Source organism: Argopecten irradians, chromosome 4, assembly GCF_041381155.1.
Source record: "Argopecten irradians isolate NY chromosome 4, Ai_NY, whole genome shotgun sequence".
Lineage (NCBI taxonomy): Eukaryota > Metazoa > Mollusca > Bivalvia > Pectinida > Pectinidae > Argopecten > Argopecten irradians.
This window is the reverse complement of record NC_091137.1, coordinates 28,607,633-28,623,979: the sequence shown is the minus strand read 5'-3', so window position 1 is coordinate 28,623,979 and position 16,347 is coordinate 28,607,633. Positions and strand designations below refer to the sequence as shown.

Here is a 16,347-nt window from a genome sequence, read left to right as displayed (position 1 = left end):
TCACGGCTTTTCCTGTATGCGATGTGATGGATATATGTGTGTTAAAGGAAACTGAGGTATGATTATGTTGTCTGCTTGTAATAGCTACACTGACAAAACGCAATTCAGTCATACAACTCTGTTTATATTTATTATTAAGCACAAACAAATATTACCAGTTTTTATAATCATTGTGTATCTTGGCTTAGGGACACAACACAGTCTTCTTCAGATGAACGCTCAACTCAACCCCGCAAACAAATGCCAAGGGAGACATAAGGAATAAGAACGTCGTAAGGTCCCAATTTAGTTGCCTTTATTATATAAATTATTTAATATTAGATTTTTGCAAAATAAAGATAATATACTAAACAGAATATTATAATGTTGATTATCACTCTTTCTAGGATACAAAGTACAAAAAAATGTATGCCTGGTGCGACAGAAATGATCTGGAACATTGATCGATCTTAAACTTGTTTTATATCTTTCTTGCAGAAACACTTATTCTATTTTAACTTTGTAAACATCATCAAAATAGTTTCAGCAGTATAAGTTTCTTTAAGTTACATGATTCAGGAAACAAGCATCTTTCAATATGCTTGATTTGTTGAAGGTTGATCCATCAACAAAAGTTTGGAAAATCTATTGAAATGAAGTTTATTATGTGGTAGGCCAATATACATGTAACAGGATTCATTACCTCTCACACATGCACACAAACGTATTTAAACAAGAATGAGCTATACACCAAGGAACACACATTCATTTCATAGTATATATATTTATTGCACTTACATATAAATAGCATGAAAGTAGTTATTTAAAAAGTTTATTTATTTCTAAACACATAGAAATATTGCTACTTATTTCATAATTCATGAAGAAACATTTAAAGTTTTGACTGACCTTTTACTTATAGTGACTTGCAAAGATTTTTTTTATCTTCATATAACATCATGAAAGCAGTTATTAAAACAGTCTTAATAATTTTCTAAATACATAGAAATATTGCTACTTATTTCACAATTCATGAAGAAACATTTAAAGTTTCGACTGACCTTTTAATTATAGTGACTTGCATACATCTTTTTAACTTCTTACTTTGTATAACTAATTATAAGAGGCTCTGCCATAATGAACCACAGTCAGACTGGCATAGAGGGCGGTCAGTCAAACTGGTGTAACTCATATTCAGCTATTGTTACCACCACAGTGTCAAATTAATGTCCATGGGCCTCTTACTAAATACTGAAGTTTCAGATACAACTATAACATATGAGAAAGAAGGAACTGAATGTTTCCATATACATTTTCTCTCATATTTACAGAATTATCCGATGGCTAGAGAAAGATGATGCCTTTTACCCTGGTATTAAAAGACAACTGGTGCACATAAATCAGTAAGTGGAATTGTCAAACATGCAGTGTTATTATGGCACAACCTATCAATAACATCATCAAATTTGAGGCTTACTCTCTCAGTCTGGGTCTGTGATAGTGGTATGGAAAATGCTACTTAAAAAACTAATACTATAATCTACAACCACTAACATGTCTACAAAGAAGTCTTACATCACAAAATAAGGCATTCTTATCATCATCACATTAATGCTTTTAACAACAATTTAGTCTTATAGATATCAATATAAAAATTATCAATACATGTTACTACAGTGTATCTGTAGAGATAACTCAAAAACGAGATAAACAGATTCTGACTTGTTAAGAGCAAAATATAAATTCTTAAAGCTATTGGAATGTATCTATCAAAAGGGTGATTCATTCAAATATGTTTTCATACCACTCATTTCATGATATAACAATATCAATAATAACACTAATGACATTTGATATATTAATTTACAGCTTTGATAATAGATATTTTTGGATGCATTAGTTTTTGGTAGGTTAAAAGCCAGACACTGATCATCTACAGTTCGTCCCTGGTAACTGCCCTATGTAGGCCGGATCAAAGGTGACCTTACGTTATAGAAGCAGAATGTCCAAGATCTCAATCCCATCATAACAACTTCATAATTTACTACATCAGGTTTTTGTGAATGAAATACAGTAAGAATATCAGAATGAAACAAAGGGAAGTAACTGGGATATATCAGAATGAATTATGACCAGAATATTTATATAAACCTTGTTTAAAGATGCTCCACTGCCGACAGAACCTCAATGATATTCATCACTTGAACAATAATTGGTGTTTAATCGTGTATATATGTGTCTAATTAACACACTTCATTCCATATAGAATAATATAGTGCCTCGGAATTTTTTCGGGATGCAATTAATTATTTTTTTGTGATTTTAGCTTGAATTAAAATTAGAAGCTCAAAATTTCTAATGGTGGTAAGGTGTAAAGTAAGTAACTTTTGTAACTGAAGAAAAATGCTAAATTGTCTGCTCCTGTTTTTGATACTGAAAAAAATACCATTTGTCAGCAGTGGAGCATCTTTAATTTATTATAGTACTTTGTTACTCTGTACTTCAAATACAACATGACAATGCGCTGACTTTCTGGAAGCCAAATAAATCAATCTTTTTTTTTTTTATAAAAACAACCTCCAGGGTTAAAAATACATATATTCAGAGGATATACGCATGCATGTTTTATACGTATGCATGTTTTATACCACATCACCAAGTTTCATAAAACATGTGCATGAAAAACAGAAGAAAAATAGTGCATAATATACACCCTTAAAATATGTGGTTAAAAGCACATAAGATTACTGAATAATATCAATAATTTCTGGATTATATGGTATTTACATATCTGTACTATTTGGTTCTCATCCTAGATGGTCACTTCATAAACAGTTTAACACAAATAGTCTGTACTGGGGTTTCTTCTTTTTTGATCACATGCACTTCGGCAATATCCAAACTTGCTCAATACCTCCTTAAGCCTGTTGAAGGTTTGCTGTTTGGCTTGTGTCTGCTTTTACTGTTTTGTCGTCCAAGGGATTAAGAAACTCCTTTCCAGTGAAGTCACTGACGTTGGTACATTCCAATATGGCTGAGTTTGGTACCTCAAAATGAATAATATAAATCTCAATGACAATCTTTCTATAAGCATTAGATACAAATTACTATTTTTTTCAAAAGAATACTAAATGTCATTATGACCTACGTTTAAAAAGATGCATGCAGATTTTGCTGCACTCTTGCTTACATAGAGTAACAATTTTGGTTTTAGGGATATTTTTGTATTACGTTTGTTCCCAAAGTATTTTATTAAGTTTTGATATCAAAAACTTTTATCAATAAACCTCCTCTCTATTATTTCAAGAAAACTCCAGATTCATTAAACCAGGGAGAATAGGTTTAACAATCCTATATTGAAATTGAAATTATAAAACTTTGTAAACATTAGTTACATTGAAAAAAAAATCTTTGCAAACACAACCGTTTTTAGGCAATAACGTCCCTTGTCCTTTAAGAGCAAACACAAATTTGAAAAGGAAAGCATAATGATAGATTCAATGATAGATTATATAAGTGGTTGTTGCAATATTTATATTTTATATTAAATACACAAAGACTATTCAAGTATTGTTGTTATGATATTTTAGGCCGAAATGGTTGGTGCTAAAATAAGGCTACCACTAAAATTAATACATTCATAGTTTGTAAGCATCTCCAATACCTTCTCTAGCTTTGAGTATCGAGGGAAGGGTGCGGCCAGGTGTTGTACAGGATTGTTAGAAGCACAATTGTAGGCCATGATCAGGGCCCAGCGACGATCATCACTATCATTGGGTTCACTCATGTGCAGAACATTGGAATGAAAAAACAGCGCATCTCCTGAATTCAAAAATATCAATTGTTTCTAAAAGTAATTCAAATTAGTTTATGTACATCTAAAAGTAATTTCAGGTACTACATACATTGTATATCACAGAATCATTAGATATAAACAACTCAAGCATGAAACTAAAAGAATGTTTATAGATGCAATGTTGATATAGTTTCATTTTTTAACAAAATGTTTTACAAAATATACAGGGAAACTTAATTTATTCAATATTCAAACCTCACAGAGATCTGAAATAATTTCTGTCTGTCATGGTTTGAATATATAGTAATTACTGACATATACATACAATGTATCATCAGCACTATAACCTAGTGTCAGAAATCAGTTAATCACTTGTGTAAGGTGATCATTCGATCATGTTTTCATGTTACATACATTTAGACAAATAGCATTGTCACATGTACCTCAATACAACACTTAAGGGGAGGTAAATTAATGTTGGTAATGAAGGTCAAACCTTTACTTTATAAAGGGGAGGTAAGTCTTAGATTTAAGGAACTTTCAACATTAAAATACTACATAAACCTCTTATTTATTTCATGAATGTATACAATTTATTTTGTCATGTGTCTATTTCAAGTACCTGCTGTCATTTCCACATGGATGAGGGGGAGTTTTGTACGTATCTGTGCTACTCTTTCCAAATCTGCCCCTGTTTGTCCTGACACCATTTTATGTTCTATCCGACCACATTTGTGGGAGCCAGGCAAAATCTGTATAAATTAATGCACAAAAAAGGAGGTAAATTTATAAATGGACAGATATATCTATAGTGTAGAGAGATATTAAACCATGTCCCCAATATATTTGTATATTGCATATTGTATTACACATAATCAGCATGAATAGATATGTACTTTACTAACAGTACATACTTGTAGACATCCATTCGCTTTAGTACAATTGTCAACAGCCACAAACACACTAAGGGCATCTGGAGTCAACAAACCATTCTGGTACCAGTATCTGAGAATAAAGAATGTCACTTTGTAAAATTGAACAATTATTTTCTTATTTTCTTTTTTCTTTAACATATTATATCTCTATAAAACTAACTAGGGTAACAATTATGGTAAAATAATGTTGCGGTGTTTAAATTCACCATATATATAATATGTATTATATATGGTGTTTTAACTACATGCGCTGTGTATTGTCTGAATTTACATGTCCCTGTGTCTGTCTGAATTTACATGTCCCTGTGTCATGTAATGTCCTGTACATGTAAATCTGTGTGTGTAAGTTGTTATGATGACGTATGACAGACGTTAAGGTAATGGACAGGTGGTCCCCAGAACCCTCTAGTAAGGATACTGAATCCTCTAAGACTGAGGGGGAATGGTGGGACAAACTGGGGGTCTCCATAAACAGGGATAATCTCACTCCTGAGCAGTTGGAGAGAGCATATCAGGTACTGGGTAGGGGGCAGCATATTTTCTCCACATCACCAAAGGATTTGGGGAAGACAGACCTGGTGCAGCATGAGATTAAACTCTCAGACGATGTTCCATTTAAGGAACCATATCGTCGTATTCCACCAGGAATGTATGAGGAAGTGAGACAACATCTTAAAGAGATGTTAGACTCTGACCCTATCAGAGAGTCTCACAGTCCCTACTGTTCGAATGTGGTCCTCGTTCGAAAGAAAGATGGGTCCCTGAGATTTTGCATTGATTTGCGAAAACTCAATGGGAAAACCATTAAGGATGCTTACACCCTACCTAGGGTGGAGGAAACCATGGACTCCCTTATTGGTTCGCGATACTTCAGTAAACTGGACTTGAGATCTGGTTACTGGCAGGTCGAAATCAAAGAGGAGGACAAGGCTAAGAAAGCTTTTTCTGTCGGACCACTCGGTTTCTTTGAATGTAACCGCATGGCGTTTGGTCTAACTAATGCGCCTGCGACATTTCAGAGATTAATGCAAGCCTGTATGGGTGAGAGTCATCTTAAGGAATGTTTAATTTTCTTAGATGATATTCTCATATTTTCAGACACCTTTGAGGAACACCTCAAAAGACTGGAAGGTGTGTTTGAACGGCTTGAGAAACACGGCTTAAAGCTGAAAGGGTCTAAGTGTGAGTTCTTTAAAACTCATGTGCGCTATCTGGGCCACATAGTTTCTGAGAAAGGAATTCAAACTGACCCAGAGAAACTTTCAGCATTAAAGACATGGCCAGAACCAGTCAATGTCAAAACCTTGCGCTCTTTTCTAGGTTTTACAGGGTACTACAGGAGGTTCATTAAGGATTATGCTAAAGTCATAAAACCTTTAAACGATCTCCTTGTTGGACACTGTACCCACAAAAATGTTAAGGGGCCAAAGAAAAAGATTCCCTGGGTATGGGGTGATAGTCAACAGAAGGCTTTTGATACCATTGTTGGTCTTCTATCATCTCCACCAGTGTTAGCATATGCAGACTTTACAAAGCCTTTCATTGTTAACACGGATGCCTCAATAGAAGGTTTAGGTGCTGTACTGTACCAGAATCAAGGGGGCCATGAACGGGTAATAGCGTATGCTAGTCGAGGATTACGTCCCAGCGAGAAGAACTGCCCAGTTCATAAGTTGGAATTTCTTTGTCTCAAATGGGCCCTCACTGACAAGTTCCATGATTACCTGTATGGCAACACTTTTGAGGTACGTACAGATAACAACCCTTTAACCTATGTGACGACCACTGCAAAGCTGGACGCAGCAAGCCATAGGTGGTTAGCCTCACTCTCAAACTATAACTTCAAATTAGTCTATAGAGCGGGCTGTCTTAATGGGGACGCTGATGGGTTATCAAGGCGACCATATCAGCTAGAGGAAGTTTTCCCAGATGTTGTGAGAGCAGTTTCCGGTGCTTGTTTGACTACGAAAGAGGAATTGCCATTAGCTGAAACTGTGGTACTCTCAAACACATCATCCCTAGAACCAGAGAATGATACAGAGAATGACACTCTAGATCTGGGTAATATAAAACTCTCTGGTGTGGATTGGGAAAAACAACAGTCCTTAGATAAACATCTCAGGAGGGTTATACATTTTGTCAGGGAGGGGGTTCGACCTGATAAGAGTGTTCTGAGACACGAACCTGAGGAAGTGCGGCAGTATATGCGGGAGTGGCGGCTGTTTGAACTGCGTAATGGTGTGTTGTATAGAAACACCACCATTGATAATGACCCTATTCAGCAGCTAGTCATTCCTGAGGCATATAGAGAGAATGTCCTCAGGGGAGTGCATGAAGATGTCGGTCATCAGGGATGTGACCGAACAAACTGGTTGGCAAAGCGTCGGTTTTTTTGGCCTGGATTTGATGCCGAGGTAAATAGATGGGTCGAAAGCTGTGGTAGGTGTATTCGTAGAAAAACCCCTACTGTCCCAAAAGCAGAGATGGTTAATATGAATAATATCCAAAGTTCTCGACCAATGGAACTACTCTGCATTGATTATTTGACCTTGGAAAGGTCAAAGGGGGGCTATGAAAATATGCTGGTTATCACTGACCATTTCACCCGCTATGCCCAGGCAATTCCAACCAGGAACCAGTTAGCGAGTACCACCGCCAGGGTGTTGTACGAACAGTTCATTGTCCACTACAGCTTTCCTGCCCGAATCCACAGTGACCAGGGTAGGAATTTTGAAAGCAAAGTTATCAAGGAACTTTGCAAGATAGCTGGATAAAACGAGAACTACCCCTTACCATCCTATGGGCAATGGCATGGTCGAACGGTTCAACCAAACTTTGCTAAAAATGTTAGGTACAATGGAGGAAGAACAAAAATCCAATTGGAAATCTTACGTGGCTCCTCTTGTTCACGCATATAATGCTACAAAACATGAGACCACTGGATATTCCCCTCATTACCTAATGTTTGGTTGGCACCCAAGACTTAGTGTAGATGCATTTTTAGGCATCGATACAGATTCTGAGACTGTAGGGAGTCGCCAGAATTATGCCCAAAAGCTTAAGCGTCGGTTAGACTTTGCCTACAAAGCTGCCTCAGCTGAAAGCGATAGGAAGGGTAAGAGGTACAAAGATAGGTATGATAGGGGAGTTAGAGAAGCTACTCTAGAAGTAGGTGACCGGGTTCTGATGAGGAACGTAGGTATATGTGGCAAACAGAAATTAGCTGATAAATGGGCTAAGGATCCCTACATTATCCTTAGTATACCAAATGCTGATATGCCCGTATACAAGATCCGGAAAGAGTCGGGAAGGGACCTATTAAAACTGTGCATAGGAACCTGCTCCTCCCTTTCATGTGGCTACCTAGAACACAGGGTGCTGATGAACCAAGGGAGACAACTAGGAATCAGAATCCCGGGGTACAGTTTGATGAGAGTTCCTCCTCCACTACTGACTCTGATAGCTCAGATTATGATGGAAGTCAATCACCCAGGTACGTCATTCCTGTGAGGAGACCCAGGCGCACTGTCGCTGGCGCGCAACGACCAGTGCAACCAAATACTGTTGGTACAGGGAATTCTCCGAAACAGGGTACCAGGGGTGTGTGTCGAAATTCTAACGCTGCAGGCATGCGCAGTGTTGGTCAGACACAAGACTCAGTTCAAGCTACAAGGTCCAGACGAGCCTGTAAACCTCCTAAGTTGTATGGAGAATGGCTCATGGAAACCTTGGTGCCATCAAATTCTGGGTCTGAGGTCTACGTTTAGACATTTAGAGCAGTGGGAGAATGTCATAGTGAGCAAGACCACTCCTGATTGTGAAAATTATATTTAATCTCTACAGCTACTAATGTGTATTATCTTATGGTTTACCATTTATTAAGTAGAATTGTAGCATAATTGCAATTTACATTCAATTATAATAAATGTTAGATTATATTCGCATCAGGAATGTTTTGTTTCACTTGGCAGAGGAGAAATTCTAGTTAAGCTATAGATGCTGGATATTACCTTGGGACACTGGCCAAGGTGATAAATTTTGTAAATATTGATTTCTAATATTGGTAAAAAAAATCTGTTCAGTGAGCAGTGATCCTTTAATCCTTGTAGGTAGGGATTGCCCCACTCACTTGGATACTGGATACTGTACTGCTCATTGATTTTCCTATGAATATTTTAACTGTGATGTATAACATTAGGTGATTTAAATGCCAGGAGTCATTTTCCTTTGCAGGGGAGAATGTCGCGGTGTTTAAATTCACCATATATATAATATGTATTATATATGGTGTTTTAACTACATGCGCTGTGTATTGTCTGAATTTACATGTCCCTGTGTCTGTCTGAATTTACGTGTCCCTGTGTCATGTAATGTCCTGTACATGTAAATCTGTGTGTGTAAGTTGTTATGATGACGTATGAGAGGCGAGTGAATGGATTGGTTGAGTGTGTCACATTGACCTGCATGACCCTGTCCTTGCACGTGCACGCCCACCCTTGAGGAAGCGTGTCCAGACATTACGTGGAAAATAGGCACTGGACATACACGACCTAGAAGCCTGTACATGTGTGCTTTACGGCCACAGTACTGAAAGGGTTATCTGTCTCTGTTTGTGTGTAATAAATATTGTCAACTGTTTATAGCTGTTGGATTCTATTTATGTACTCGTGAACAAATACCCATATTAAAATCACTCTCGTGACAATAATATAAAGTTGGTGTAAAATTCTATGAGATAATATAGCTGCTACAGTTTTGTACCCATATTCCTCACATGACCTACCCATAGTCCTCACATGACTTACCCATAGTCCTCACATGACCTACCCATAGTCCTCATATGACTTACCCGTAGTCCTCACATGACCTACCCAAAGTCCTCACATGACCTACCCATAATCCTCACATGACCTACCCATAATCCTCAAATGACCTACCCATAATCCTCACATGACCTACCCATAATCCTCACATGACCTACCCATAGTCCCCACATGACCTACCCATAATCCTCACATGACCTACCCATAGTCCTCACATGACCTACCCATAGTCCTCACATGACCTACCCATAATCCTCACATAACCTACCCATAGTCCTCACATGACCTACCCATAGTCCTGGTGCCATTCCTGTTTCCCACCTATGCGTGGCTCTTTCATCACCAGTTTGGAGCTGTAGTGGTAGACTTCGCCTCCAAGCAGCTAAATAAAACAAGGATGATAGAAGATTTCTCAGAAAGAATATAAGAAAACACCAGTTTAAAGGACTATATTAAAGGGGAGGTAGAGGGTGGGTAGAGATTTCATAAAGGAAGTTTAAAATCAATTAAATTGCTGAACTTAAATTTCAAAGGAGTACAAGTTAAGAAACTGTAGTGAGAACAGTGATGAAAGGTTAGTTTCTTGTCACTTCACAAGAAGCTTTCAGGAGTACAATACATATATTTAAAAAGACTACAGCTTTCCATGAACTGTCTGACTATCTTTATGAATGTTCAGAATTTTATGTTAGAAGAAAATAGATACCTTTTCTGATGTAGTAACTACTTTCTCACAGCGACAAACCATCCCTGTCACATCACTTCCTGCTGCTCGCCATAACACCATTTTAGGCATCCGCCCCGAAGAATCAGGAATCTTGTAAATGGAATATGTGAATATTAATTATCTTATAAATTTATCATTTTTAGCTCACCTTGCCAAGGGCTGCCTGTCCGTCAACATTTCCTTTAAATCGCTACTGGTCATAGAGTTCTACATGGATTGTAACCAAAGTTGGCTAGAAACATCATAAGAGAAAAGGAACAGATTTTGTTTAAATTTTGGCTCTGACCTCCTGGGGGAAGGATGGGTATGGCCCAATAGAGAAATAGAAGTAAATCCTTTAATTTACTACTAGTCATAGAGCTCTGCATGGATTAAAACGAAATTTGGGCGGAAACATTCTTGGGGAAGGAAAACAGACTTTGTGTAAGTTAGCTCTGACTCCCCTAGAGCAGGAGAGGCGGCGCACAACAGGGGAAATAGAGGTAAATCCTTTTAATCGCTACTACATGTAGTTATAGAGTTCTGCATAGATGGTAATCAAAATAGGCCTGAAACATCCTTGTGGGAAGAGGAACAGAATTAGTATATTCTTGGCTCTGACCCCCTGGAGCAGAAATAGTAAGGTAAGGCCCAATAGGAGAGTTAATTCTTTTAAGTCTTTCAGAAAAGAAACAATGACCCTAATTTGAGAACATTACTTGGCATTACATGCCAGGTGAGGAATACAGGCCCTCTGGGCCTCTTGTTCATGCTTAGAACATATAGAGCTATCAGAACATCAGAACTTTTCAGCAGCATGTTAAATAATTCTATGCACAATTAATTCTTAAAGGTGCTACACCACTGAAGAACGGTCATTTTTATCTAAATGTAGAATGAAAGTAAAATAATTTATTGCATCCTGAAATAAATCATGGAACTATGGCCTATATGGTAATAATTATACAAAATTAAACATCAAATATTGTTCATATAACAAATATTGTTTATGCTCTGTAGGTGGTGGAGTATCTTTCAACATTGAATACAGCAAATGAAAAAATTAAATTAAATTGACTTGTCATTTACACTCACCCCATATCCATATTTTGGCACAAGTTCCGAGTTTTCTAAGACTTCTTTTACCTTAGTCAGCTCATCATTGTTCAGCAATCCCCTAAAGACACAAAAAATAGAATGGATTTTAACAATCGATTGCAATAGTGGAAAAATAAAATTTAAAATTTCATCTCACTTGTCCAATCATCAATTACACTGGATGATTGTTTGTTATAATTACCTGATAAGAATGTACCCTTTCTCCTTAAATGCCTGCAACATGTCATCTGTCACTTCCAAATCATTGCCTTCCATGTTAAATTCTGTAAATAAAATAGTAATACTATCTACAGCTTTGTTATATAAATATGTGTTTTTTTAATCACAATAATGGAACATTTCTTATTATTTATACTCATGCATACATTAGTGTGATCTCCATTCAATAATATACCGTATTTGACCCAATAAGGGCCCAGGCTGTTTAAAAAATTGAAAAGAAGAAAGGTGCTTTATAAGACAAAATCTTTGCAAACCTATACAGTTTTGGTGATTATTTATGCCTGGGCAATTGAAATTGAAGCCTCAAAAGGGGGAGGGGCACTTAAGGGACATGGGCGCTTATTGGGGTCAAATACGGTAGGTCTAAAACCTAAAATGTAAGCAGTATTAGTGTTTAAGTTTCTTTTCCAATTAACTCACCTGCTAGATTATCCATGATTATCTGTAATAGCAGGGTTTTTTTTCAATCGAGATCTGTAACATAAACATAATTTTGATCTACAGACTAGTTTATAAATTAGAATAATTGTATATGTTACTTATCGCTATGATTGTCCTGACAATAATTTGACATTTTTGTTCAGTAGACATACATGTATGATCAACATTCAAACCTCTTTGATTAGTTAGGCCTTTGCCTATAATAACATAATTATACCCTGAATTTGAAAATAGATGTTCATACACATTTTCTGATATGATTATCTCAAATGCACCATGGCATAATTATGAAATAAAATGCCTGTACTAGTAAATCTGATGTTGCTTTAAAAACTACATATATACGATATATTTTGAATGCACATGGCTATACATATATTTATATAATTATAATTATAGCCTTGCCCTTGCATATGTGCATGTATATATCCAGCTAAACATTGAACAAGTGAACATGCATGCCATGTGTAACAGGGTTATATTTTGTAATTGTTTAAATAAGTCATAAAATGTTGTTATATTTTAAGGTGTGTGTATCTTTAAAGTAATATTGAGATTTGTCTGGAGTGTGCGCCTTTAATGGTTTTGAATATAGGTATGAGAGGAATGTGAGTATAGGTATGTCAGGTGACTTGAGACGGACATGACCATTGGACAGTTTAAACTTATGTTGCATGCTTTTAATCTTCTTCTAAATTTCTACCACTTCTATTCTGGCACCTGAGCTATATGCACCACACTTATTCATGCAGAGTATATTCAGGGAAATTAAGAAGATCTGGTGAGTTTTTACAATAAGTTTTTAGCCATGATTTTGCATAAAATTGAATATTAATGTTGAACAGTGTGTGTACGTAATACAACATAAGAATATATTTTTAGAGTGTATTAAATGGTCGGATCACAGATATATCTTGATCCAGAGAATTGATTATTAATTATTTATATAAGTTATACAGATGGAATTATACATTTATCTGCTAAATTCAATTGTGTACAATACTGTCTGTATTTGTTACAGTAATTGTGCCAGGTATTCACATTACGCTTAAGAGGCTATAATCGCCCATTCTGGAAACCTCTGCACGTTGTGTGGGGTGAGTAATTACTTAGTATTTGCTAATTGCTATTATTTTTAAATGAATATTATGGAATTAGGTATTATTGAATGATTATTATCCATTCAGTATATACACATGTATATTATTTTCGTATATCGCTGCAAAGCAAACGATGAACGGTAGGATAAGTGATTGTCTATCTTTTGATATCTGTTGATATTCAGTAATCTAAATGTAATAAATCTATTTGTATAAACATTCTGAAACGCTAAAATACTTATATTTATCGGTACTTTGAGATTCGTAGTAGATATTGTATATTTTTATTAACTCTTTTATTGATAATATGCATGCACGAGTTATGTCCCTTGTTAATCAGTCCGTTCTATATGTATGTATGTATGATAGATGATTGTTTGTTGTTGTAGGGTTTTTTAAACCAGAATAAATACAACACAAAGGAAAACACAGTTTTGTGGTTCATGACAATTAAACCTGATCGACCCCGGTAACGCATGCATTATATATTGTACATGTACATAACATACATGTACAATTAATGTATGGCATGTTCACTTATTAAACTATATATTCTATACAGTACATGCTTGCATATACAGCCCAATTAAGGTACATGTGTATTATTATTGTTTCTATGTTACATTCACTCCAGCCAGTATTGAATGACTCAGCGGAATGACACTGCACTTCCCGGAAATGATCGAAAGACAATATTGGCGGGCATGTGCAAAAGATTTTTAGAGAGCGGTGTAATTTATGTTTTGGAAAAGGGCTATACCGAGTGTAAATCTATATTTTAGTAATATTTTGCTTGGCTATAAATTACTCTGGTGCTGTTGCACATAAAAAGTAAATCAATTATTTAAATGTGTACAATGGATACATTTATGCACATGTATGATTTATCACCAATTATGTATGCATCAACATATACATATAGATATGTTTTTCTTGTAAATTTCTAAAAATGATATCTACAAATTAAATATCACCAAAGTAGACATATATTTCTAAGCAAAACTGGACTTGTTTGATCATCAGTGACCAGGAGCAATTATTGCTTAATTGGTAGAGCAGCTGGCTCATTTTCGGAGGTCCCTGGTACAAATCCCTGTTTGGCTGCTATATTTTCTCCTCTTCTGTTAGTCTACATGTACGTGTTGCTGTTACAAACTTTGCTCCCAACTAAAATATACATGTATACCCATGGTGGTGGTCTGAGGGTCTTGTATGTCATCGAGGGCAAAGAGTTTGAAAAAGGAGGGAGGATTGGAGTGCGTTGACATAGATGACCTGACAGACAAGGTACAAATGGGTAGAGCATCTGGCTAGAATTGGAAGGCCTTGCCTAGAAACCCAGTCTAGCCGCTACATTTTGTACTATTTTCTGCTACAATGTAGATAAACCTTACTGCAATGTGACATTTTATAAAATATGACAAGGCATGTATATACTTACATGTATGCACTGTACAATCATAACAATGTAAACTGTTGCTGAGGTACAAATGTACATGTAGCTACTGCGGAGAAGATATAAAACGGCTACAGTACATATACAGTAGAGCTACTATTGATTTTTGATGGTAAATTTTATATGACCTTACAGATGATTTCATCACACGATCACAGTCTTGTGACTATTTGGTGTCAATAACCAGTTTATATATACATACAGTACAGTAGCCTACTGATTAACTGGTGTGAATGACCACAGGAGCTTAACGTTCTGTCAATAATATATTATAGCATAAACACACAGAAAATTATCCCTATATACTACAAATATATATAAAAGCACACACAAATATGTTATACATATAATATTGGTATATTTCTATGTATTTATGTATATTATTGACAGAACGTCACGCTGGGCGTCAAGCTCCTGGGCACACGAATCACTCATTAGTGAGAGTGCGTCAATATTTGTGATTAGACGATTACGTCGCTAGAGTTGTCCACAAATCTCAAACGGTCTTCTTTATCAACAGCTGTTTACTTACAGTAAATATCGACTTCAGACGACTTTTCGTGGTTTTTCGCCACAGGAAGTCAAAAATCTTTACTAAATATACGTCAATGAAGTCGGGTGCGTGATACAATATCCGGATTTTCCCACAGCAGTCTTCTTCATACCTATTCAGTTAAAGATGCTCCACCGCCGACAAAGCATAAATGATATTCATCAGTTGAACAATAATTGATGTTGATCATGTATATATATATATGTCTAATTAACACCAAAAATATATATATATAAAATATTTTTTTCGCCTTTGGTGCATGCGCAATCAGTACTTCCTTCCATATAGGATATAGTGACACGGATTTTTTTCGGGATGCAATAAATTATTTTTCATATTTTAAACTTGAAGTAAAGTTAGAAGCTCAAACTTTTTAATGGTGGTAATGGTGTAAAAAAAGCAACTTTTGTAACTGAAGAAAAATACTAAATCGTCATCTCCTGTTTTTGATAGTGAAAAATACCATTTGTCAGCGGTGGAGTATCAATTTAATAGGCCTAACATGTTACAGTAATTATCGAAATGCAGGATTACTAACATTCGATTGTTAAGAAAAAATATGGAAGAAAACATTTAAAAAGAAATAATAAATACTATTGCATTCGTGTTACACTTTAAATGCGTCTTACATGTACATGTTCGGCAAAAGTCAGGAACAAAAATAAAATATAATTGCACTCCAAGAACACGTGCAGTGTAACATAATGGCGTCGCGAAAATGTAAATGCTTTGCTTGAAGGCGTATAATATTCTTGCATATGTCACTGAGTCGTAGTTTTGAAGCATGTAATTATAGATTTAATCATGCAATTTAATAAAAGATGCTACATACATCGCCGACCAAATGTATTTTTTATCTATTTAAAAAGAATGAGATGATGAATAAGTATTTTTGTTAGGTGACAAAATTTACTTACTTTACCCTATTACCATTAAAAGTATGAGCTTCATATTTTACTTCAATATAAGAATTTTTGTAATTGCGCTCCGAAATAAAAATCTGTCAATGTGCCCTACACATTGTAGATAGAATGATGAAGTACTGATTACGCATGCAAACTGATGAGTTTCGTTCTTTAAATTCAATTTCTCGCCAACGTTTCTTTGTGATATAACATGAGGTAAACGCTACTCTCGGATGGTTCACTACTGTATTTAAAAAACAAATCTTCAGCCCACCATCATCAGATCGCCTTTCGTCCGCGGTCCGTCGTCCG

The 16,347-nt window shown here is 35.8% G+C and overlaps 1 protein-coding gene across 3 annotated transcripts; it reads right to left on the bottom strand.

Annotated features, from left to right (window-relative positions):
- Window positions 1–278: 278 nt before the first annotated feature.
- LOC138321193 (L-proline trans-4-hydroxylase-like) lies at window positions 279–15,218 on the bottom strand. Of its 3 annotated transcripts, none has more exons than XM_069264683.1 (10): window positions 15,110–15,218; window positions 12,001–12,054; window positions 11,540–11,621; window positions 11,335–11,416; window positions 10,240–10,350; window positions 9,824–9,915; window positions 4,690–4,780; window positions 4,398–4,527; window positions 3,644–3,801; window positions 279–3,026 (listed from the first exon to the last, which is right to left on the bottom strand). In XM_069264683.1, exons 2-10 carry the CDS (start codon window positions 12,014–12,016, stop codon window positions 2,898–2,900), a joined length of 891 nt encoding a protein of 296 aa, XP_069120784.1. In that variant the 5' UTR covers window positions 12,017–12,054; window positions 15,110–15,218; the 3' UTR covers window positions 279–2,897. The 3 variants fall into 3 exon arrangements, with proteins under 3 accessions (XP_069120784.1, XP_069120786.1, XP_069120785.1); XM_069264685.1 differs by lacking the exon at window positions 15,110–15,218 and adding an exon at window positions 15,051–15,106; XM_069264684.1 differs by lacking the exon at window positions 15,110–15,218 and adding an exon at window positions 14,563–14,739.
- Between the last annotated feature and the right edge of the window lie 1,129 nt (window positions 15,219–16,347).

What these genes read in the sequence shown, in the direction of transcription:
- LOC138321193 (XM_069264683.1), bottom strand. An exon ending in TAGTTACTACATCAGAAAAG is followed by an intron (nt 9,916 to 10,239) that starts GTATCTATTTTC and finishes TGTTTTATTTAG; the next exon opens with CTGCTTGGAGGCGAAGTCTA. An exon ending in AAGCGAATGGATGTCTACAA is followed by an intron (nt 4,528 to 4,689) that starts GTATGTACTGTT and finishes TAATTTATACAG; the next exon opens with ATTTTGCCTGGCTCCCACAA.